At 47.9% G+C, this 25,848-nt stretch overlaps 1 protein-coding gene across 1 annotated transcript in view; it reads right to left on the reverse strand.

Annotated features, from left to right (window-relative positions):
• Positions 1-25,848, reverse strand: part of TMEM132B (transmembrane protein 132B) — a 140,852-nt gene that overhangs the window by 54,908 nt on the left and 60,096 nt on the right. Inside the window, exon 4 of the mRNA XM_044440945.1 lies at positions 146-332. Coding sequence (XP_044296880.1) covers positions 146-332 — 187 coding nt within the window. The remainder of the gene's footprint in view (positions 1-145; positions 333-25,848) is intronic.

The following is a 25,848-nucleotide window of genomic DNA, read 5'->3' on the forward strand; positions in this document are numbered from 1 at the left end:
TTTACAATTCACAATTCACAATCGAAGAACTCAGCACAACGTATTTCTCTCCTCGACACACACGCACCCCAAACACCCCTCTAGCTTGAAAATTAAAGAAAGTTTTGCAGTCCGAACGAGGGAAGTCAGAGAGGGAGATTCTTACCATTGCGAGCGGAACGATTCCTGCAAAAGTTGCTTCGCTGACAAAGATCTCAGAGACCACCAGCTCACTCACAGACTCTTCTCGGGGATATTCTACCTGCCAGGTGATTTGCTGGGCCCCCACCAGCCCACTGCTATTGTCAATTTCAAAGTCCATCTGCAAGATCTCATAAGAAGAGATATTCACTCTGAAAGACAGAAAGGAAGCATTACTGGGTATTTTGCATGGGATCTTCTTAACAAATTATATAGACACAGCCCTCATGTTTCATAACTGGACATTTCATGGAGCAAGACAACAAATATTAGTTAGGGTACAATTCAGTGGAGATACCAGTAGTGCTCCATATGGGGAGCTTATGGGTGTCCTACACAGGGCAGGAGGTCACACCCCTCCCCAAATGCTTCTGCTTCTCTACAAGCACCTAGATGGCCAATTTCTAGCATTCACAGCAGGAGCGAAAAGAGGCTGAGGCTAAGGCTCCACCAGGATCCGTCTTACTTTGGCAGGGCCAGTCTCCTCCCCTCCCTGGCTCCTGGAATGTCTCCAAAACCCCCTTTCTGACCTTGGAGAAACAACCGGTTGGTTCTGCTCAAGTTGTCAGCAAGGGAAGGGAAATTTGAATACAGATCCGCAGCACTAAGGTCAGAGACCTTTCCCAGCCTCAGAATTAGGAATCCAACTGATCCTGTGACCTTCTGAATGCTTTCTAGGGACTATCAGATTGCCCTGCCCACCAGCAGAAAAAGAGAGCTTTGCAAATGAAATTCATGGAGGGCAATGAGATACACAGTACTATTCCAGTGATGGAGAAGAGGGTGTGTGGAAGGTTCATGAGGTCTGTCTTGTGATCACTTGTCTCCCATCAGCAGCAAACACATTTCAGGGTGGGCCTTTAGAGAATTCAGATTTCTTCTCAATTTTCAGAATCCATCATGCTGTCAAAGTGATTTAATTACTAAATTGCCTCAAGGCTAAGTTTTATAACTATACAGGGAGACCGGGGAGGAAAAAACAGAAACAAATCATGATTGCATTGGTCACCGTTTATCAACTTCTGCAATTCCAATGCCATCTATTCTGGTTTAAAATATTGTTTAGAAATGTTCTGAATTCATCTTCTTCTTTTCACTGCAGCCCATTAATTAATTCATTGGATGTTTGGATGATGCATTTGTGCTGTGAAGATGTTTTCTGCTTTGTCTACCTCTAATGCATAGCTAAATATATGGATAGCACCATCCAATGTGGTGTAAGTCTCTGAACTTAGAAGATGGTGGGCATCCAATTGAAGAAGGGAAGAGCACAGAGGAAAGGGCTCCCCCAGCGCTCCTTTCACCCCCTGAAACAGAGAGGCAAAGGCATCCACTTTACCCCATCGCAAGGAGGAGCTCTCGATGCATCCCTGAGATTCCTCGTATCCCAGAGTGTTGCTCCTCTCCTCTCCATCCCCTAGCACATCCCCCAGCATAAGCTCTGAGGTCACTTTTGAGACTTCAGAGCCATGCCAAAGGTGGAGGGCAAAGGGAGGGCAAATTCAAGCTGAATCCTCAGAGCATTGTTCCAAGGTTGGAGCTGGAGCTCTGAATGGTCCTATGGCCATCAAAACCAGATCTAGGATCTTTAGGACTGGACTTTTAAAAGCTGCTGGATGTAGCTCAATGACCATGGGACAGATAGACAGCTAGATCCTACACACACAAAATGGAGGATTGTGTTGATTTGTGAGCCCATCAGCCCTTTAGGAGGTTCCATGAAGTACAAAAAGATGTAGGTTTTGAGGAAAGACCTCCAATTTTTATACTTATGGCTCTGGTTGTGTAAGAGAGGGAAGAGCAAACCAATTCTGATGACTCCAGCTTTTGGATGGCTCTTTGTTCCATTCCCTCCGCATCCCATTTGCATACGCCAAGCAGCACCAGTATTTCAAAAGGGAAAACAAAAGAGCCAAGGTTCTCTCTTTGTCCTAATCTCCCTTTTCCAGCAGCGCTGCAAAAACAGCTGTACTCACCTGTCAGAGCAGTCCTGTTCTAATTAGGTTTCATGTTAGGAATAGATCCTCTCGCTCCTTCTCCTCCCTCCCTTTTTGCACCAGAAAAATGGCTCACAGAGAAGCCCACCTGCTATTGAAATGTTTTCTTCACTTGGCAGTTTCAGAAATTGCAACACTTCCTCCACTAACTTTGTTCCTGACTGGATCCCTCCATCTTTCAGGCAGATAATTTAGCCCATGTGCTCCAGTATCTGGGACACCAAATCCCCCATGGAGAAGATGGCAATCGATGTGTTTGGCCTTTGTTCCACATCTCGTCCCAGGTCATGGCTGTTAATGTACCTGTGTTAGAACTTTCCCAAAGTGAATTTCTCATTCTCTGTCAGTCCACAGCCAAGGGGCTGTCCTCAGAGTCTTTGTTCTCTAACCATCTCCTTTGACCCAGGTTGTTCATATCACCAAAAGACAGATAAGGAACTTTTATAGGACACAGAATAATCAAGCCAAGCTGCAACAACCCAGATTCAGGCTGGACATCAGGAAGAGCTTCCTCGCTGTCAGAGCAATAGGAGAGTGGAACCAGCTGCCTAGAGGGGTGGTGGGCTCTCCCACACTGGAGACATTCAAGAGAAACTGGACAGCCCTCTGAGTGGGATGGTGTCACTTGGTGCCCTCCTAAAGACAGTCTCCTGGGCTCTATCTTATTAATTGAATTACCAGCCAAAGCTTTCTGGGAAGCTTGCTCCCCTACCAGTGAAAGATGAACACAATCCATTTGCCGGGATGTCAGAAGGGCTTTCATGCTTGTGTTGTACATTACTGTGTACATGACTTGATTGTTGTTGTTTAGTCACAAAGTTGTGCCTGAACCGTCATGACCCCACAGACAACTTTCCCCAGGCTCTCCTGTCCTCCACCATCCCTTGGAGTCCACCCAAGCTCACACCCACTATCCCAGTGACTCCATCCAGCCACCTCGACCTCTGCTGTCCCTTTCTTCTTTTGCCGTCAACGTGACTTGACACAGTCTTCCAAATAGTGGGCTGATCATTTTGTTGGGGAACACTGCTGACAAGCAGCCTATACCTATTCTAAACCAGGGGCAAGCAACTTACAAGCCTCCACATGCCTTGGCCTACAATCCCCATCAGCTGAGGATGGGAGTTGTAGGCCATCTGGATAGCTGCACAACGCCAACCACTTTTCTACTGACTAAGCAGGCCATAAAAGAGCCCTAATGATTCAGGGGCTGAATCAGCTGACTGTTGGCTCTTCTCAACAGGAAAGACCAGGAGGTCTTCCTTTTCAGGCTGGAACTCTGCTTGGGCTCTCCATACCCCCTCCCTTGATGCTCGGTTCCTCCTGGCTAGCTTTGAGCTAACAAGAACTGATAGGAAGATCCTCCATTTTATTTTATCTTTAATTGCCCAGTCAAAGCTCTTCTTCTCCCCACCTCATGCAAGCCTAGCAAAACTTGAGTTTCAAGTTGAAAAAGAAGAAAAGAAGTTTGATTTTTCAAATAAAATACAAAGAATGCCACACACACACGCGATTATTTCCTGCAAGCAGAAGGAAAAGACCTTATAATTTTAGGCAGCTGCCATGCTTGCTAATAAGTCCATTTCTATGGAAATGAGTTCGTAACTATTAATTTTGCTTGCTCCTGATCTATTCTTGATGTGCTTTTCAAATTTAGAAAAGCGATTCATGATTCTCTCAATTTGGTAATTACTGACTCCCTTTGATGAATCCAGCCCAGTGTTTCAGACATGAGACATTCATTAGACATATTTCTTTCTGGTGAAGGGGGGGGGGGCGATAATAAAAAGCACCACTTAGTTTTATTGCTTCCCCACAGCCTTAAGTGAGTAGGCCTAAAGAACAAAGGCTAGCCACATAATCCTATTTTCCCTTGCAGTGGCACTTCCCCCTGCCTCCCCACCCCATTAAAGAATTTTCCCCGGGGTTTGCAGCTTCTGGCATGCCTTTGAGCCATATCCTAAATGCATGGTGCTCCAGGGGCAAGGGAGGCAGCTGTGGGCACAACCCACATCATCTATATTTTCCCATGCTCTCAGGGCAGTGTGGGCTCCAGCTACAGCTGCAGGCAGGCGGCAACCATTCCACTCCAAAGACCTTCTCAATCTGGCCTTCCCGTGTCCGTTGTGGAGGCCACGGGCACACAGGAATAGCAGCCAGAGCGATACCTTGTCAAGGGGGGACTTGCCAGGGAGATGAGGGATCCTGGAAAGCGCCAGGGTCAAAGCAGGCCTGCCTGACGGTGGCATTCTGCAGTGACATAAGGAACCCTTCCCAACCACAAGGCTGTTCTGTCTCTCCAACAGACAAGAGCTGACAAGGTGTGCTGGATAGGCTAGAGGTGCTCAGGACCCTGGACAGCTCAGTGCAGGATGGTTCAGTGGTCAGGCTAGACTCAAGACAAACACTCATGGAAGGAGCTGAGAACATTGCTTCAGCCACTGTCTAGAGGCCGCTCGAAGTGGACTCGTGGCAAATAGCAGTGCCAAAGTGCTACACTTTCCAAAGAAAACTTCTTGGACTTAAGGGGACCAGACCCTATTCTGCATATTCCACCAGGGTATGAAAGTCTCCTGTTTTCCCCTGCCTGGGGCATGGATGTATGCTCCCCAGAATTGCAGGTGGTTCTGGTGATAAGTCTACAAGGACTTGATGGGGGATCAACCAGTTTCTCAGGCATGCTGATATCCATGTCCCACAGGTGGTCACCTCCATAGGACCCTCTGGCAAAGTGGCTGCCTCAAAAGCATTTTCCAGCAGCTGTAAGAACTGGGACTGTTCAGCTTTTTAAAAGGGTGACTAAGGGGAGACATGATGGAGGTGCTTAAAATAATGTATGTTGTGAAGAGGGAGACATTTTCCTGAGAAAATGTCCCTGAGCTTTGCTCCATTGGAGAGAGTCCTGCCCTCCTCTGCAGGGGAAAACAGTCTCTACTGACCTCCGTGGGGCAGCCCCTCACGTACCTAAATGTTGCCAACAGATCCTTTCAGAGTCTCCTCTTCTCCAGGTCTAAAAGACCCAGCTCCCTCAGTCTCACCTCATCTGGCTTTCCCTGCAATCCAGACACTATCCATGTGGCCCTACGCTGCACCAATTCCAACCTGGCTATATCCTTTCTGTAACGTGAAGCCCAGAACTGAACACAAGACTATCAGTGAAACCCCCACATTCCTTGCACTGCAGTACAATCCAGCACCACTAACAGGCACAGTGACACAGCAATTCCCAGCAGTCTAAAACACTCTAAAATTGGTATTTTTTGTTCCAAACTAAACATCCCCCAGATCAGGCATTATTCACCTTATTTTTGCTTAGCCAACACTCCCCCCCCCCACCACCCCACTCCTGTTCCTGAAAACAATAAATCCGGATAATGAGAAAACATCTTAAGCGCCTGAGCTGGTTTGCGCTGCCAATTCGCCACTGCTTCTCCTGCTAACAACTCGCAATAACTTTCAGTTTATTTGATTTTATCAGCATCATCGTGACAACCCAGGAGACAACCAAGACAATTGCCTCAATTATTTTTATTTGCTCCTTTCAGCATGGGGAAGTCAGTTCTTGTTACCAAAGGGTCTCAGACATCGTTTGAGCAAGGGTTCCTTAAAGTGAGGTCTGCAGAGCCCAATTCCATCCGAGTGCAGATGTTACGGTGTCAGGGCTGGGCCACGGGGAACAGGGCCTGTGGGACACATCTGCAGCCAAGTGAAATGAGCAGCCAAAACTGAACAGCAAACCAGGAGGCAAGACTGAGGAGCAATTGAGAAGTTGGGAGCAAAGGCCAACCAAGGCGACAGCAGAACTCAAGACCTTGTTGCTCAAGGCAGGCTCAGCTAGAGCAGGAAGTCCTCTAACGTTCCTTCCTTTCTGTATGGGAGGATCCAGTGGCCAGGCTAGGGAGATGGAACTAAACTTCTCTGAGAAGCTGCCCTCTGAAGTTCAGACAGGGCAACTTTCCCAGATCCCGGACTTCGGGGTCTCATTTTGATGGTGTGCAAAACTTTTACTCATTGAACCATCTACTTTGAAAGTGACCATTGGTTGCAGCTGATTATCAGGTTGGGGGACACCCACCTTTCTGAGCATTCACATCATGCCAATGCTCGGAATGCCCCTTGGCTGCACAGACCTGTACCTCCTGGTGGGGCCATTCCCCTCCATCTCTGCTCTGAGGACTTCAGCTTCAATCACCTGTGTGGCTGTTCAGTCCCACGGGCTGTGTCAAGAAGCATGAGATTCTGAGCATCCATAACACCATTCCACCAGGCTGAGCATGCTGATACCATGGGCAGAAATCACGTGAGATGTTATGGCCAATAGGATGGCATGGGAATATAAGAAAAGCAAAAGACCACCATGGTTAAGGAAATGAGAGAAACGTCAGTCGGTAGAACAGGAATACAGTGATGGAAATACTGTGGATGAGAACTGAAAATCACCCCAAAACAAACCTACAATGACACAACAATATTCCATTCAGCTGTAGCAAATGTAGATCTGTTCTTTTGAGCACAGTATTTTCATAGTGGGATTTTTCAGGATGGTGAGTCTCCCATTCTACCGTTACATGTAAATTCTGCTTCTAAGTACTTTTTATTAAAAACCACTTTTTTCTTTCCCCACACTGCAATTTAGAGATTTTTTTAAAGTCAGTTTTCTTAAATGAGGATGGCAGTAAAGCCCTGAGTAGGTGCTTGCCTGGAAAATCTAATAAATGTATTCCAATTAAACAGAAAGTACAGGGTCAGGGTTAGCCACCACTGAGAGAAGAATCAAATCAATGACTTTCCTTGTACAAAATGGAAAGCACGTGTGCCTGTTTTAAGCCTGACATTTGGGCTGAATTTTGAACGGTTAATAAAGGATTTGTTGCTGGCTTTTTAAAACAATTCTAGCAATGCATACTTTTAACTATATCTTGTTAAGCAACACAGCACTACCAATGTAGCGTAAGGACTACAAAAGTAAGTGAGGGAGTTTTAAAATTCCTGCCAGAAGGTAGGAATTAAAACACTACATAATGCTTTAGTTGGCTACAGCTTATTGCTGAGACAAAGTCTTCCTATAGCTCCAGCAACCAATAGCTCCAGCCAGCAAATCTCACTTCTGAGCCATCCATGGTCCTGTTTCAGCTGCCCTTTGCACCAGAGGGCTTCTTCCTTCTCTTAGCCTGCTGTGCCCGATGTACTAGTTCACTTGGATTCTCCTTGTTCAGATGCCACTGATTAATACTATGCCCTCCAAGTAACCACAGAATGGCACCGTTCTAACAGGAGTTAGTACTTTAAAAAAAAAAAAATCTTTCAACATGACACAACCATAAACAGGGTTAACATTTAAGGAAAAATGTTTGGCATTTTCTTACAGATATTATAAAGCAAGAGCTTGTGATCAGTCTCATTGCATGGCATGACAACTCCAGGTTGCAGTTGTTTTTGCCCTTTATGTCAGTTGTTTCACTGAAGAGTTCAGGAGTAAGTGTGTTTGCCTTTAGAGCTTCTCAACAGGGCTTTTGTTGTGCCAATTAAAGTGGGCAGTAGAACTGGGAGAAAACATTCCTCTTCTGTCTTTATTTTTTAAAAAAACTGATTTTGGAGACATGAAGTGAGAACACTTTATTTTCTCAGAGTGAATAGTCTGTGTGTGAAACTGTGCCATATCATCAATATGTGGGAGCCCTGGACACAAAAGAAAGAGGCTGCAAACCGCTGCAGATGCCTCCCATTTTCACAGGGCTATTAATCTCTTGCAAAAGATGTGAGGGTTCCAAATTTTAGTAATTTTTCTTGGGGTTGGGGAGTCTTCTGATAAACACAAGATAGCAAATGATTTTAAAGTTCTTTCTTTTTACACTTCTTCGATTTGTGGTGGAACTGCAATGGCTAGCCTTCATGCTGTCCACCCTCAGTGCTGTCCCCACCGGCTCAAAGAAAAACCCAGCAGTGAAGGAGACATCACCTGGTGAGCTTCTGACTGCTACTCTAGGGCTTCCCAAGCCGGAGGCCATGGCTTCACTGAAAAACTTGGACTATGAGGCTACCTCCAGAGTGCAATCCACACCACTTCCATCCTACAGGAGTCTTTTAAAACATCCAGACAGATTCTCAGAGGTGCTGGAGTTAACAGCAGGTCCAGCCCAGCCAGCCAGAATGAGGCCTTGGAAAGCCTCTGCAGTCTGCTGAGACAACAGCTGCCTTTAGGTGAGTTCCAGCCAAAATGCATCACACTGATCCGTTGAGAGCCCAGCCATCCCTGCCTGTTGTAATCTCACAGACTCTGATTTACTGGACGTGGCTCTGTTCCACTGAGCAGGAGCCTGTCCTTTCAATAAGTACCACTCTTCAAACAGCATACGAAAATATGTGTATTTGAAAAAAATAAATTGCAAAAATGCACACAAACAGTGGAAGCTGCTTACAAAGAAAACTGTGTATGCTGGGTAACGCAATACATCAGTGTGTGTCTCAACCTTTGCGCTTTCAAAAAGGCATGCAAAAAGTACATACATTTGGGGGTAGGATTAGCAAAAAGATGCAGAAATAGGAGAGAACTAATTTGTGCTTGAAAAAAAGTGAAAACCATTCAGAGAAATCCATCCAGCCGTAGTTTCAGACGGGGTACACACCCCGTCCCTGCTGCTGGAGATGCCAGGGATTGAACCTGGGGCTGACTGCATGGCAAAGGTCATGCTCCAGTGTGCACAGAAGTGCAAGCCTTCCAAACAGCCCTGCGTTCCTTGCCAGGCGTACAGCTCTGCCCTTCTGCCACACACACAGGCCCAGTGCTTAGCCAGCTACAGTCCAACACTCCCCGTCCGGCTGCCTCAAGTTGCCACAGGCAGGTCAGCAACTCTTTTACCAACCTGCATTAGCCAATATTTCCTTCTTATTTAAATTCTTCTTGCACTGGGCTGATTTTTTTAAAGGCTTAAAAACCACCATGGCAGCATGATAAGACAATAGCTAAATGTACCCTGATTGCAGTAATTGCATCCATCCCTGTGTCGGAAAGTCTTGTATTGTATTTCTAATATGTACTGATAAGTACATTCACAACATGATTAACGGCCTCGAGACAAGAATGGCTATTATGTTTAACAGAGTGATTAACGAGCGACGGAGCTGCAAACTGTACGCGGGGTAAATTGGCTCCTTTTTTAAATTACAAGCAGCCCTTTTTCCCCCTTTTAATATATTGTTCTGTTCCGGGCGGGTGTGGGGGAGGGGGGGAGAGAGGGAGAGGGAGAGGGAGAAAAGGCATGCAAGCAGTTACATCACATATGCATTGCAGAGCTGGGCTGATAAGGACTTTCTCCCCCATTTTAATTGCTGAATTGCAATTAAGCCCATGCTCACTTTCCTCCTAATTGCACTGCAATTGGTACAAGAGACCATCCTGATTTTGCCTAGTTGCTGAGTGGTAACCCTTCACACCGTTTTCCTCAAGACTTCTGAAAAGTGGGAGCGGGTTTTCGAGCTGGGGCTGCCTAGCAAGGCCACTTTGAGAGTTATAGGCAGCGAGCGTATCAATATGTGAATCAATAAGTAAATTTATTGCCTTCACTACAACGGAAGCCAAGGTCCCACTTCAGCGGAAAAACAGGCCTGATCCTATCAACCCTCCTGTGTGCTAGATCGAATGAAAGACTGAAAAAGCATGGCTAGGTGAAGGCAGGGCTAAGCGATCTTGCTCCCGGGTAGACAAACTTCAGTTATCATTAGCACCCCCTCCCCAACTGGCCAGGCTGAAGAGGTCTGATGGAGCCCAACAGATTCCTCAGCCCAGGCCAGCAAAAGTATCCCATGTGCCTTCACGGCTGTGTGGGAATTTAATTCAGGGCTCCAGGTATAGTCTCTAGCCAAGTTGTCCCCACGAGGGATTAAATTTTGGTGGGAATCCATCAGATTCCCTTGGCTCAGCTCCTCAGACCCTCACCTGCTTTCTCACAGCCATGTGTCTGGCTTCCCAGCAAGCATGCTGAGCATTTTATAGGTGCCTGCCAGAAAGCTGAGGCTGTTTGAGCACTGCGTAAGAGGTGTCCCTCTTCTTTGCCCATGACATATGGCCTTTGGTTGTGCTGCAGAGACTGCAGAAGAAGGTTGTAGGTTGATCAACAAGACTTCCACCAGCTTTCACAGACTTCCTCTCAGCTTGGCTCACTGAGTCCTACAGAAGGGAGCCAGATCCTGGACAGGGTCATCACACCCCTTGTCCCCACTCCCCAGAAAGACATATTAAACACCCAAGGAGAGTTGCAGTTCTATGCTTAAGGGCCTTGTTCACCGTGCTCAATCTTCCCCCTGGTTCAGTACCATGAACAGTTCTTTTACAGTTCAAGTAACTCCTACAGTGGATATTCAGACCTGCTGATGTTGAAGGCATCAGCCTCCACCGCCCCCAAGCCCTGTCCCCAAAGAGAGTCCGAGAAACACAGGCAGCTGTGTTACACTATATGAAAAGGGGGCATTTTCACAGTTTTCATCTCCAGCAGAAGCAGGTCTTCTCTAAATCTATTGTGTCTTAAATTGGCTAGTCAAGACCACGCCACTCCATAAGATGTTGCTTTGCTGAGTCCCAGCCCAACATTCATACTGCTGTGCCACGCTGGCTCTCAGATGACAGGCATGGCTATTTCCCTGCTACAAAAATTTCTTCCAGAGTGCACTGGTCCTTCCCAAGCAATGTTGAAGGAAACTCACCCACCCCCATTCCAAAGCATTGATGACTTACTCAAACTCTCAAGAAGATAATATACTCCTCTCCAAGAGTGGATTTGCACCTTCCTATAAAGAGATATTTTCTGGTTTGCATTGGGTCGAACTGCATATTGATTTCTTCCTCCAGTTAAAATACAGCTTCCTTAGCATGGGATCCAGCTTCTCAATAGTGGTGGAACCAATGAGTCACAACTGATTATGCACTCTCTCTGAGCACTGTCCGTATGATGTTCAGACTGTGTTCCTTAAGACGATTATGTGAGATCAAGACTAATTATATGAATGATTTTCTTGTTTTACAATTTAAATGAAGAGCAATGAGATAAAGTGATGAATAGAACGTATTCCAGGAGGAAAATGTGTGCTAAACATGTCACAGAGTCCATGCCTGTACCTAGCAAAGAGAGCCTCAGCTATTGGGCAGTATAAAAATGAAATAAACAAACAAACAAATAGCAAGGCTGAATGGAAGATCCTATACTTACCCATAACAGATCTCTTGATGGAGTAGCATGCCAGCCCTCCAAGATTTTGTGCCCTCCATCATTTCAGAGATGAAAACAGGGACACTCTTGTGTGCCTCTCCCTCCTTCTAATAGCAAATTCAGTGCCCCCATCCTGATGGGAAGAGGTGGAATGGGGCCATGGAGAAACAAGGAGGAGATATCAGACCCCAAAGAAAAGCCTCAAGGGTTGCAGCAAAAGCCATGGCAGCCCTACCCCAAAGAGTCCAGTGCCTGAGGATGTACAACACTAGTCACCAGGAGCCAAGAAGTGAGTGGGAGAGAGGAACAGAAACAGGATAGGAAAGTTGGCTTATTTTAGTCATGAGCTCTTTATAGCAGCATCCTTCAACTCGATACTCTCCAGATGTGGGTTGGCAGCCACTGATGGGACATCGAGTCAGGATATCTGGAGTGTACCAGTCGGGGATGGCAGAAACAAAGCAATGGCTTGTGCCCGGGATGGGAACTTTCCTCTTAGGGGGCAAAGAAGACAACCCCAGACTGAATACACGGTAAGGGAACAAGCCTCATTGAACAAGCCATGGATCAACACTGCGCTCTGGACCACGAGGGTTGCCCTGGCAACAGTGACCCGTTCCCTGAGTCAGGGCTGCTCTGTGCGTACATGGAAGGAACACAAGAAGTGGCTCTACAGAAGTGGCTTTCTTAGGGATACATTTATGCATCACTAAGAAAGAGGGAAAGCGTCACCCATAAACAAGACAAAAGATCAGCTTGCAGAGAACGGTGGCATTTTCGCACATAGGGACGCAACACCGCCCAAATTTCTCTCGTTTAAATAGAAGTACGGAAGAGTACAACTGAGCAATCGTATCACCAGTTCATGTTCATAGCTGACTTCAAGGATCAGCTCTTCCTTATGGGGTTTTGCATCATTCAACCAGAAGTGGGTTGGAAAACCCTTCCAATAAAGCCAGGCTGTGGCCCCTCTTTCAGCCGGAGGGCGAAACCCATTCTGAAGGGCCCTTCAGGGGCTGCTTGCCAGTGACTTACTGGGTTTGGCGTCTGGGCCGGAGGCTCTTCATCATGAAAAGAGAGGACCCCTCTGAGTCCCTTTCATCTATGAGGCAGACCTCTGGCACTGAATGTAGGAGAGGCGGATCCCTTATGATTCAAGCGCCACCATCATTGGGGTCCAGGCCAAGAAATGGAGACGGTTCCCCATCGTTGATGCATGCCAAGGCTGATGAGCTACCAAAAATGACTACACACAGGCGGAAACAAAAGCCAGCAGCAACCCACCATCAGCCACCCTAATTGTAGAGGGAAGACATTCGCGTGCATAAACAAACCACATAATCTACAAACAAGTAAATAAGAACAGTAATTCCCTAATATTCCCTTCAAATTTAAGCTAACCTTTTATAGGCCCATTTGCTGATGAAAATTTCCAAGGCAGCAGCCACCATGCAAATTCCCTACATGCCAGTTTGCATACAAATTGATTATTATTAGCAATAACAATTAATCCAAATGTTAACGGAATGCAGAATTCTAAGCGGCACCCTGACTTTCGACTAGCATTCAAAACCCTGCTCTTGGGGGAAAGATTTTAAAAGCTGTGTCAGCAATACAAGACAGCCTGATTGTATTGTTCTTTGTCCTGTCATTTGGAACTTTTGTTTGTTTTGGCATATCTGGCCAGGGGTTTTCTGCTCCTTCCCATGCGATCACCTGGTACAGACGAAGCCTTAATGCCGCAAACGAGAGAGCAAACGGATGAGAGGCCAAGTGCCGATATCAAAAATAGACAAACCAACTTCTTGGGATGGCAGTTGCTAACTCAGGGGGTATTTTCAAGCAGGATTCCTTGCATCTTCCCACACTCCCCGTCCCGGTGAGTTGGACTGGGGATTCGGGCTCTCAAGGCCCATTCAGCCGGGATGTGTCAAAAATAACTTCGGAGAGGCAATCCGAGTGTGGCGTCTTCACGTGGGTAGTGGCACATGCAACAGTGCAAGGTACTGAAAAGAGCTGGGTCTCAGGCCCAAAGGACAAGCAAAGCACCAATTGGCATATACAGATTTGAAAACTGGCATATGCCAATCCCATGCGTTCTACAGTGTCTTTGGGCATGACTTCTAAGGACACTCCTATCTCCCGTAAAAAGAGGTATGTGTACATAGGGTGACAGGGTATTTGCAGAGGGGAGAGACCTTGGGCAGAAAAACTCAAGTGGGGACAGAAGAAAGGGAAAGCCAGTTAGTTGAGGGAGTGCAGATCAACAAGTTGATCGGGCCCTTGTGTCTTCATGTCACCAAGCACCCATGGACATCAGGGCAGTGGGGCTGATGGCCTCCCAGTGATTCGGGGCTCTTAAGGACAGATTTGGGGCTCCAGTCCCAGTGGCCCTTCTGACGACACTGCCTCTTTGCGGTACAGTTTTGGCTGCAGGCACATGAGTGCAGGAAGACTTCAATTAGTATCAGAAGTAATGATACGTCTCTGCCAGAGACAGAGCCTTCCCAGGGGTGGCACCGCCACTTTTCATTCTCAGTTCACACTGGCTGCCCAGTCTGACTATCTTTAGGCATCAGCTAAAGAAAAGCAATATTTTCTTCCATCCTTGCATGCCTTTTCATGTCGGCTGGAGCATTTGGGTGGCTTCTGGATTGCTCCAGAAGTTTCTGCTGCCGTGGACAAAAGCTGCTGTTTGCATTGTCTGTCTGTTTTATGGTTGTTAATTGGCTTGTTGCTGGCTGGGGTAGTTTGCTATTGTTTGTACACTACCTTGGAAATTCTGTATCTAAAGGCAAGGTTAGAAAGGAAAAAAGAAAGAGAGGAGAAAATGAATAACCACAGCTCATCAGTCGAGCAGACTGTTACTGTTTGGCATTGAGCCAGCAGAGGTGTGAGAATTTTAATGTTATTTCCATATAATTTAATTTAATTCTCTTGGGATCTGTCTCATGAGGTTTTAATGCTTTTTGTTGTTAGAGAGAGGGGGCGAGGGGGAGAGGGGGAGAGAGAATGAGACTTGAGTGTGCTATCAGAATACATAAACAGTCCCATGTTTTGTGTCTTCTTTTTGCCCCCAGAGAAAGTTGATCCTGCCCCCCCCCCCGTCTTTATTCTTCTCACTGCTCACTTCTAGTCATTCCTCCCACAAAGAAAACCTCTGAACCCCATGTACTTTGAAAGTCTCTCTCCTCGCCTTATGTTCTCCAGATGTGCTGGACAGCAGCCAGGCCTCGTAGTCCCACTTTTGGAAGAGGCGAAGCTGCCGAAAGCTGATCTAACCCTCAGGTATAAAAACCACCACCAAAGCACCAAGCTGAGTTGGGGGGCTGTTGTTTCTTCTATCAGAATCATCATCATCATCATCATCATCATCATCATCATTAGCCCTATTAACAGATCTGCACATGGGGGAGTTGTTTCTATTTCAGGGCAGTCCCACCTGCTGGCTGACCCATCTGGAGTAGTGGAAATCCCCGTTTGCACGAACGTAAGTGGGCCTCTTCGACCCACTGCAAACTCTTCCTGACGCAAGCCGCACTCCCTCCTGCTGCCCCGTTCTTGCCCTGGGGAGCATCTAGGGCAGAAGCAGGAATATCACAGCCCTTGGGTCAGTCTCAGTGTGGGGTTGCGTGCGCTGACGGGCAGCCCCTCCCCTGGGCCCGCAGGGCTTTCCCAGCCCTGCTTGGAGATACTGGGCTCAACCCTCTACGTGCAAAGCAGGAACTCCACTGCGGAGCTGCTGATGTCAGCTCCACAGCCTTCTCCTTCCCCAGGGCTTGGGATAATCCTGGATTAAACCCAATTAAAGTGGCTAAACCATCACAAACACTGCAACCCCAGTTCTCAACCAATTTAGTCCCAATCTCCCAGAAGCCGGCCCAAACAAATAAGACTGCTTAGCATTCCCACAATGCTCCTACACACACACACACACACACACACACACACACACACACAGAGTGCTTAAGAGGCTTGGCTTAACGCAGCCTTTTCCAGACACCAAGCCACCAGATGGACAACCACTCCCATCCTACACAACCAGTCACAGATCAGGGATCCTGGAAGCTGTAGTCTGACACTTGGGAACTCAATTTAGGAGAACCTGGCTTGCCTGAGCTCGGCAAGCTTTGCAACGGGCCTGCAAGGAAGACGCCACTGGAAAGCCATATTACCCATCCCTCCCACTATTCCAGACAGGCTGGGTGGCTTCTCCCCAGCGACAGCAGGCCCCTGGCCAGGCACACGGGCATGCATTAGAGGAAATCCAGCACGCCACGCCTATGTGAGCTGTTTGTGTTAAAAAACTGCTATGCCAGTCGTGGTCTAAGACTGCTGGTCCCATCAAGGGGGCAAAACTGGCACCAGTACAGTCCCACTAACTTCAGTGGGAAGCAAGACAAACTAAATTAATCCAGAATAATTCACTGCACTCGAGCTGGTACAAGGAAAGGTGGGCGCTCTCTGTGGAAAAGCCAGTGTGAAGGCCGACTGTTTTCAGCAGAACGTAATTGAAGCTACGGACTTTTCAGTCTGCAACCTAAGACATCCATAAAGCTCGGCGTTTTCACCCATGAGTGGGTTTCTCCCACAAAGCGAGTAACCATAAGCCTCCCTGCAGTTAGTAACTGAGACTGAAGGAAATATTAACTCTCCCAGGTGGAAACTTTTTTATGCCAGGTTTTAATCTAGAGTGAATTTTTACAACCACTTTTACAAAGGGGGGTTTATAGTGGAAACGTTGATAGAAGCTTAATTGGTAACACACACGCAGACTCGAACTGAGCCTAACCCCGGGCAGTTCCTACGTGCACCGGGTGAAGCATTGTTTATGAGCAGAGGATCTATATCCTGGATCTCATCTCTCTCTGCCGCAGGGATGGGGGAGAAAGTTTAAATTTTGAAGCAAACTTGCCTAATCTTGCATATCCAAACCAAGCTGAAAACTGAAACCCACTTATCCTTCAGAAGGCAGATTTCTCCAGATTTTGCAATGGAGTTTTCCAGTAGGACAGAAGGCTTATGGAAATGCATCTATTAGGGGAAAGTGCAGTGAACGTTGTATATAGTAGTATAAATAATGTTGAAAAGTATATCATACTAAGAAAGTTGCTTGCAAAAAAAAATCATGTATATTAAGGAAAACTGCATAGAAACTAGGTATTTATTTGATCGTGTCCTCCTTTTTTTCCCTGCAAGGAACCCAAGGCAGCTTACATGAATTTCCTCCTCACAACAACCCTTTGAGGTAGGTTAGGTGGAAAGTCAGCAACTGGTCTAAAGTTACCCAGAGAGCTTCATGAGCAAATGGGGGCTGGAACCCCGGTCTCCACTCTAACCTCTATGCCACACCATGTCACGAAGTGCATGCAGTAGGGGGAAAGTACACAAAATTGTACACACACTCTCATGCAAGCTTCAAAAATTCCCAAGGTCATCCCTACTTGTCTGGCAGGGGAGGGGCTTAGCCCATGGTGGAACCAAGAGAGCTAATTTCATTGGCCACTCCTGCTGGCCCTCGTTTCACTTTCCCAGAATGCCCTCCACATTGTACTCTCCCTGGTTATTGCAGCAGGGCGACAAATTGAATTGGACTACACGGTAGACCAAGAACCGTTTCTCTTTCATATTACGGTGGACACATTGGCTGCCATTCCTCGAACACGCAGACCCATCAACATGAGGTTCTCCTTGTGAGCAAGCCCCTACAAGTGAGCAGACACCCTCCCACTGAGTCCATGATGTCCCCAAGTTATGCCTTCATGGCCATCACCTCCAAGGAGCTGAGCTTCTTCTGGTCAGCAGAACATTGAAGGTGGCAACTACTTCCTGCTCCTTGAGGTCTTTCCCAAAGGAGGAGTCTTCGGTCAGGGACATGTCACCAGCCAGCATGGCCCCCGCCTCCATAACACACTATGCACGAAGCCGTCCCATGATCCTCGAAGGCATCACAGGCTTCCCTCGGCTCCAGAATCTGCCCAGTTCGGTGCTGCACCCACAGCCAAGTTCCTGGGACACCTCCTGGCCTTCTCCCAGCTGTGTGCCATGGCAGGAATTGGTGGGTTTATCCTGGACTGTGTCCTCCACTTCCACTGAGAAGAGACCCAAGGCAGACGCAAGGGGGCCCTGAACCGTGAAGCCGACCTTTGGAAGCGGCCAACCTGTCCCATCAACACACAGAACAAGCGGCAAACTCCTCCCTCCGTAACTGCAGGCGTTTCCCCCCACCATCCACTTTGCATGGACTACCAAGGTCACAACAATGGGGAACATAGATAAACAAGAGCTCTTGGCCTCTGCCTTTGTTATTTCATTTCCCTTAAGAGCTTCCACTTGCAAACAAACCCAACCAAGCCAAGACCATTTCAAAATCCTAATAGCTTCCCGGGATCTGAATGCCCAAACCTATTTGCCACTCTCAAATAAATCAGTACATTTAGATAAAGCTCCTATTTACCTGCGATATGACCCTTTGTCTCCTAAATTTATACTTCTCTCGCAACTGCTCATTCCCTAAGTGACACTAACTCGCAACCTCTTTATTTATCGCTTGGCACGTTCTCCCCTGTCCCCTCCACCCTGCTCATTGCTCTCCCCTGTAAAATAAGGGTTTCCAAGAAGCTATTGAGACATAAACTCATAAAGAATCCCTGGCCAGCGGCTCATGTCGAGAAACTGTTGTCAGTGACACAAAGAAAGATTACATTTGGGTTCCATTTATATAATCTGCAACGCATGCTTCCTGCGTGGCCATGTATGTCCCTGGGCATTACTGAGAAAATAGGATTCCTGACCTGGATATACATTTTGAAAATGGTGATTGAAGGCAAAAATAAATGGAATGTCAGTGTTTAGGAACCAAGAAACAGGAGGGAAGGACTTCTTCTGCCTTTGTTTTCTCTTTTCTTCACTGGCCACGCTTGAACCAGGGCTCTGCTGAAACTACCCGCAGAGCGTCATGGTTTTTATCAGTGTCAAAGAGTGCCTCCAGTGGATGGCTGGCAAGCCCCTCAGCCAGCAATGAATTCCATGTTCCCAAGCCATCTCCCAGTAAGCCAGCTCTTTTCCCCAAGAAAGCTCAGAAATACTAAACCCACGGGAGTTTCACACAGCTGTCCGTGCTGCCCGTTCTTCCACTTTGAAGAGTTAAGGTTGCTAGAGGAATGGATTTTTCTATGCTTTACCTTTACGCATCATTTCCAGCTGAGGTGGGTGCATGGGAATTGGAACGTCCCATGGCTCCCAACTGAATTGGGAGAAACATGAACGGAAACAAAAACCGAAACCCATATATATTAAATGGTGAGATGATATCATAATTTAAATGATGGTGTAGCCAAAAAGAGGAACAAATGCAGCAATTTTTTGTGTGGAATGGCTGTGAGCGCCATTCATTCCTGGTGCTCTGGACCAATTCCTGTGTTCAACATGTTAAAGCGACTGTCTCTTTTGTAGGAGGGCTCTGGTTGGTGGATCACGGGGCTCAGGAAGGACGAAGGACAGAAAGGCAAACCAATGAATACACAAACAAAAAAGCCAGCAAACAAGTGAATGAATTGGGTGAGTGAACAAACCAGTGAGCAAACAGAATGCTCAGCAGAGCAAACAAAGGACCAAAGGAGCAGATGAACCAGCCAATGTCTGAACAAGTGAGCGAGCGAGCAAATGGAGGAAAGACCGCCGGCCCCACCAAGTTGACCCTAGCCCCCGGATAATGCACCCGTCTCCGCAAGCAGCAGGTCTGAGCTGCAGGGCGCTGAGCACCCTCTGATCAGCTCGGCAGGGCTGCCTCTCGCCCTGCCTCCCCCGTGTCTGCTTTGCCCCATCGTCCTCCACCCCTCTTGCCTGTGCTGCCGGGCGAGGGGGGGAGCTGCAGAGACCCACAGGCTGGGCCTGACGTGGGGATGCGCCAATGAGCCACTCGGCGCTGCACGACAGAAGGGAAGCGAAGCGGCACGGAGAGGCGGCAGCGCCCACAAGGGCAGCGCAGTGGTTCCCCACCTCCGTCAGCCCAAGTTCCCTTTTGGGGAACCCCTGGGGGCTGCATTCGGACGGGGCCAGTGGCCCATGGTCGGGTCCAAGAAGCTAGTATGTTCTCGCTAAACGTTAAGGAGAGTCCTTCCAGTCCGTTAGAAAGGAGGGAAACCGAGGCCATGGAAGGGGGCATGGTCCTCTGAGAACTCCGTCTGGCCCCCAGACAGGCCAGATTTGGTTCCCAAACTAGATGTTCTGGGGGAACCAAAGTGCAGCTAGATGCTCTTGGCTTCCGAGGGGTTTAAATTTGCTTGGTTATATCAAATGCGCCCATTTCGAAGGAACTGTGAACATTAAAGCATGTTTAGGGCAACTGTCATGTAACGCATGGCTCATCGCTTGACTGAACCTCGAGCAGCAGGCTCCGCCGGGCAAGCGAAGGCGATGCAGACGCTCCGTGGTAAAGCAGATTACATCAAATCCATTTTCTGTTGCTTAAACGAAACAAAACAAAACAATCACCTGTTCCCCATTAGCGGCAAAGTGGAAGACCGTTTCCCACCCCCTCAAAAGGCAGAGCTTCTCGACAAGTAACACAAACTGGCCGTGTTCTCCCGTGCTCTAAATTAAGCAGGGGCAAGACGGGGCCGCCGCTCCCGTAGGGCCCTGAGCTCCATGATGCTGGTTTTTCTTTATTGTGAAAGACACGCTGAGTGCGGAGAGGAGGGGGGTGAGGAGAAAATAAACTACACAGCGGTTTGCTTAGGCAAACCTGAGGCTTCGCAAGGAGTCCTTCGGAGCTAAATATGGAACAAGGCGGCTGAGTAAATCAAATGAACAAGAGAAGGGAGGGGACGAGGAAATCTGTTGAGAGAAGAGTACCCGAGTTTTACAAACAGAAGCTGCTTATCTTCAGAACTCCGCACGGCCCTGAGGCCAAGAGAGGAATGATGCTCAGATCACACAGGGCAGCACGTCGTTGGGAAGCGTGCCCTGACCAGTAATGCTGGGCTCACACACCTCTGCGTGGATCCAAGGCATGCCATGCACAATCACTGGTCCTGAGGAAGAGGATGCTTCCTGTTCAGCGGTTCAGGGGTGGGCACGAGGCACCTTCTGCCTCGTCAGGTCTGGACCACAGGTGGGGTACCGCTCGCTCTCTCAGGCAAACGACCATTACTCACCAAGCCATCTCTCGGCACTTTTCGATGGGAGAGCGCCCAATCCACAGTGGTGCAGGGGTCGGAACACACGCCTGGGACGCGGGCGGCCCGGGTTCTAGTCCCCGCTCGGCTGTGAGGCTCACTAGAGGGTTTTTGACCACTTGTTGATTCTTGGCCTTAAATGCCCCACAGGGAGGAAAAAATGGAGAGGAGGGGGATTGTGCATTCCACAATTCCTTGGAGGAAGAGGTGGGATATACTTAGGGTCAGAACAAACAATTTAGAAAAACAAATGAGCAAACATCCCCGGAGGGGCAAAACATAAGCAGGGGCAGCCTGGCTCACAGCCCACACTCTTCACGACTCCAGATTTCCAGGCTGGCAGACATGGAAACACCTTGCGCCTCAAATGATTCCAAGACCCCAGATTCCAGACTCCCTTTGATTACGAATGAGATAAAATAAAAGACCTCAGGGCAAGCATTCCTGTTTGTTTTGGTGCATCCAGTGAGGCGCCAACGTATTTCAGGGACTATATCAATCATGAAATGACATTGCAGGAATAACAACGGTCTTAAATTTTATGATGTTCCAAAAGGGCGCAAACAATGCCTTCAGCCTGCCATTATTTCTTTATCATTAACTTAAGCTACAAGCTCCATAAAGCATTATTGCAAGGACTTCTAAAAAGCAACATTATCTTCCTGTATCTGCTTCCTGAGTGTCCATCTTCCTGGCCTTCTCTTTGTTTTTAGCGTTTTCATTGCTGATGGGATCCACCAACACCCTTTGCCCTTGCTGGGAGGAGCCATGTACCCATATAAAGTATCATGGAAGCAAAGCCATCTCTTTCGGTTGACCAGCATGGCTCCCATGCCCCTCGCAGGAACCCAAAAGATTCTCGGTTCCCTTCAAAGCCTGGATCCCCTCAATGTCATGGTGGCCCTTCCGTCAAGCCTGGATACAGCTCCAGCCAAGCGTCCATGCAAGCCTCCTACTACCAGTTGTAACGGAGGGAGCATCCAGACGAAGAGGAAGCAGACCCCCATGTACCATGTCCAGGTCCAGGTCCACCCTGCTGAACTGGGCAACAAGGGGCACAATCCCGCTGTCATGACCCTAAGCCCCCAGGCTGCAGGGCTCATCCAGTGCAGAGAGGGAGGCACGACCACGCAGCCCTCTCCTGGCTGCCCTCCTTCGTATTTGGCCAGAAGGGCTTTTTGCCCATGCCCCTGACGTGCTTTGGCGTGGGAGTGAAGAAAAACGGAAAGACAGCTCTCCAAGCGCCCACCCTCTCCGCCCACCAGGAGGTCCGAATTTCCCCTCCTCAAACCCACTTCGGAGGGCAGCGCTGTCATGTCCCCGAGCACCATCTCCAGCCTCAGGGCTGGGAGTGCCAGTTTCCCAGGGCCCCTCAGTGTTGTTTACTGCTTCCGTTTCACCTCTCATTTCCGCTTGCACCACAGCTTTCAGCCTGTAAAGCTGCAGACGAGCGGAGCCTTATGCAAACCTCAGCAAAATTGGCTGCACTTCTACTCAGAAAAAGGTCCCCTCGCATTCGATAGAGTTACTCCCAGGTAGTTGTGACGAGGGTTGCAGCTACTCTCAACTTGACAAGCCACTCAGTCCAAACTGGTGCCCTCCAGATGCGTAGGACTACAATCTCCATCATCCCCAGCTAATCTGCCCTGTCCGGAGACTTGGGGAAGGCTAACAGAGAGGGCTTCAGCCTCAGAAACTTTCCCAAATTCATTGTGTAGTGGCGCTTGTCATCAGAGGGCTCTAGCTTTTAGTGCTACAAAATAAACAGACATGTACTCCAAATTAAATTTTTATCTTTCAAACCTGATACTTATGATAATAAAAAGCTTATTCTGCAACTTTAATTATTATGAAAAAGAAGCCCCCTGTGGCTTGTTCGTTTCAGGGAGAATGATCGGGGGAAAGGAAGAAGAAAAGAAACATTAACAGCTTTCTAATTATATCAGTTCCCCACCCCCCTCCAAACCAAAGGGTAAAAACAACAACACTCTGGAACCCATTTATTATATTCTGTCTGGGGAGGCTATGAATCATTTTGCTATTCACTTAATGTGTTTAATTTACATATCAGAACTACAAGTAAGGGCTATGTTATTAGATCGTATTCCCTTTAGGTTTTCTTTCCCCCTGTAACCTGAGAAAATAGGCCATTTTGTTTAGCCACAGCAATTAAATGAATTTATTTCGCTATGACAGGGTTTTTGATAAGGTCATTTATCAACAAACTGACTGTAGGAAACTTAATGGTTGTCAATTCTCCTCTACCTCCATTCCCTTCCACCTCCGCCCCAGGAAACACGGCGGTAAAACAGGACACATGCTTTCCTTTCCATCAAACGGCTGCATTCATTCCCCATGCTCCTACTCAGATGAATCACTCGAAAATAAGAAGAGATTATCATCTCTAAAATGTACACAGATCTGGGAGCTTTTAAAAATAAAAAGCGATTACTGTGTTCCACATCATACCTGTGCAATCCAGGCCTTCCTTTACGGTCATGGGGTCTAGAAACCTGGTACCTTAGAACACACGGATACAAGTTTCAGAATTGCCTGGATTCCAGATGCCAGAGCTGATTTGCAAGAATTCAGTGCACCCAGACATCACGCAGATTTCCTTGTGACTTTCTGCACTGGGCCGCAACAGCTATGGCTGTCATGAGGATAAAATGAAGGTAGGCACCCAAAGCCCTTCTTAACATAAAAACATGCTGCCCCCAACAGAATCCAGTAGGTTTCACATTTCATGCTGGCACACTTCCATTGTGCATTTGCAGAAACATCGTGTTGGTGAGAGCAGTTTGGCAATTATTTATTATTATTTATTATTTATTAAAACATGTTTATGCCGCCCCATTCGCCGAAGCCTCAGTGCAATGGCACTGATCACCCGAGGAATGCTCGAGGGGCACCTCAGCAGGTGGGTACACCTGGTCAACCACCTAGACTTGGCTTCCAGCTCCTGGTGAGCACACCCCACGTTCACACGGTGCTCATCAGGAATCAAGCCCCTCACACTGTGCCAGCCGCGTCCCTCTTCCGCAGAGGTGCAGCGGTGGCGTTTGCTTCTGCAGCACATGATGCGCAAGAAGCTCACCCGTTGCAGAGCCTTCCTTCAGTGGGCCTTGAGGCTTTCTCTCAACTTGGCTCACTGCTTAAGCCCAAGCCAAGGAGAGGAAGTCCGCAAAGGCTGGAGGGAGGGGTTCCACTGAGTTTCATCCTGCCCCTAGATGTACCTCTCCAGGTGCCTGGATAGCCAGCCTTGGTTTCAGCTACGCAGTCGTTCCTGTTACAAAGCACGGCTACCGACTCCAGCTATTTTAGCAGGCAAGAAAGGCAGCTTCTTAATGGAAGGTCGCACGTTAGAGTGAGGTGACAGCAGACCCTGAGGAACCGTGGCAGGCTGCAAGAGCAGAAAGCCCTGCCTTCCAGGTGGGTCCCTTCCTGGAGCAAACATGGGGCAGAGCATTGCCCCGACTGGGGCACTGCCCTAGGCTGCTCCCCCTCCTCACCTGACATCTAGCCCTGAGACCGTTTCTCCCTAGTGCCAGCTCCTCCTCCTCTCTGCTTTGGCTTGGCCTCTGCACCTCACTACTCTGCCAGTAACATTCCCACTTAACTGCATCTGCTGCGGCCTGGAGCTCCGAGCCATCTCCTCCCACTCTGCATCTAAATCAGACCGATAACCCACCTCTTCTTGAGGTCTCTTTGCAGAAGTGCTGGGCTGAAGCGCCAAACGGCTGTAGGACGGACCTCAGCCTGGGGCCCCCTTCTTGTGGTACACAGCACTAGTGGGAAAGGGGGCAGGATGTGCCCCCAAGACAAACGGTCTGTGTGCCCCCCACTCACATTTATACTCACATCTCGGCATTGCTGGCCCTGGAGAAATATTTGAAGGACTAGATTTCACACACTCAACCCCTCCAGGCACAGGCGGGCACACGCACACATCACTTGACCCTTGCCGTCTGCTCCCCAACCCCCATTTTTCTGGTGCCACCTCAGCATGCAGAAAATAAAAAGGCTGCATCTGGCATCAGGACCGGGACCGCTAAAGAAAAGTCTCTGTCTGCTTCATGTAGCATAATTTCACTGGTAGCCCCTGGGATTTGCATCTTTGGAGACGAAAAGGGGAAAGAGATCTCGAGAGAGGGAGGCTGAGAGAGAGAGAGAGAGAGAGAGCGACCGCATCACATATCGTTTTCTTATGATTTCAGCGATGCTACATTGGAAAGGTTCATTGTCCCTGGTGCCCCAACTAATTTAAAAAGATGATTTAAAAACAAAAGGCGCATTAGCTAATATTACAAAAGCGAGCGTTGGCAAAGGCTCATTAAAAGCAATGCGCTGACGCGAACATTGTGGCAATTCTATTTCATCGCTAAACTACTGTAATTAAACCATAGCCACTCTGTGTTATTTAGCAAAGTAAATAATTACACCATGCCCCAGAGGGTTTATCCTAAAACTGCCACATCCAAAAGAGCCAGGCTACTGCTGTGCCTCGCAACTGCTTTATCGGGCTTGTCTACACCGCCTTTTGTTGCTTGTTTGGGTTCACTTGCTCTTGTCGACGTTGGAGTCTATCCCACACTCCTCCGAGGAAAACCAGAGTGGTTTGTGCAACATAAACGACAACCAAATTACAGCAGTCAGATCGCTGACACATCATAATTAAAAATAAAAACTCTGGATTAGCTGCGTTTCACAGCAAAAAAATAATTACCAGTCCATCAAAAGCCATGCCATGGTAAAGACAACGAAACAAGCCCCAGGCACAAAAATGGGAAAGGAGAACAACTTGCCAGGCGGAATGTAACCATACCGAAGTTCTCTCTCAAAAAGAAAAAAATGCAGCAGAAACACTGGGCATCTCAGAATGGTGTTGGAGCCAGGCAGGTCTCTCCAGAGCAGGAATTGTACAGGGCTGGCATCAGAACCCAAAAGGCCCAGACTGGGAGCTGCTGTGATGCAGCCGGCAGGAAAAAACTGAAGCAGAATCACGTTCCTGGAGGAGAAGATAGCTCCAAGATAGAGCACTTCAGCTTCTCTGTCTCAGCTTTTTGCTCTTTATCTTCTTTGCTTTCCAGTAAAATTGCCCCTAATGCTTGCCTAGGAGAGAGTAGTCTGAAAAATGCTGCAATATTTGGATGGAAAACGCCAAAGTTACAAGCACCAGAAAGGCTGGCTGATCCATAGCAAACAGAAATGAACAAAAATGAGAAAAGATGGATGAATCCGCACGTTATATTTCCTATAATATATGTACTTTCCAAGAGTATGCTTTTT

This window comes from Varanus komodoensis, unplaced genomic scaffold (genome assembly GCF_004798865.1).
Source record: "Varanus komodoensis strain SLA01 unplaced genomic scaffold, ASM479886v1 scaffold38, whole genome shotgun sequence".
In the NCBI taxonomy this organism is placed as follows: domain Eukaryota; kingdom Metazoa; phylum Chordata; class Lepidosauria; order Squamata; family Varanidae; genus Varanus; species Varanus komodoensis.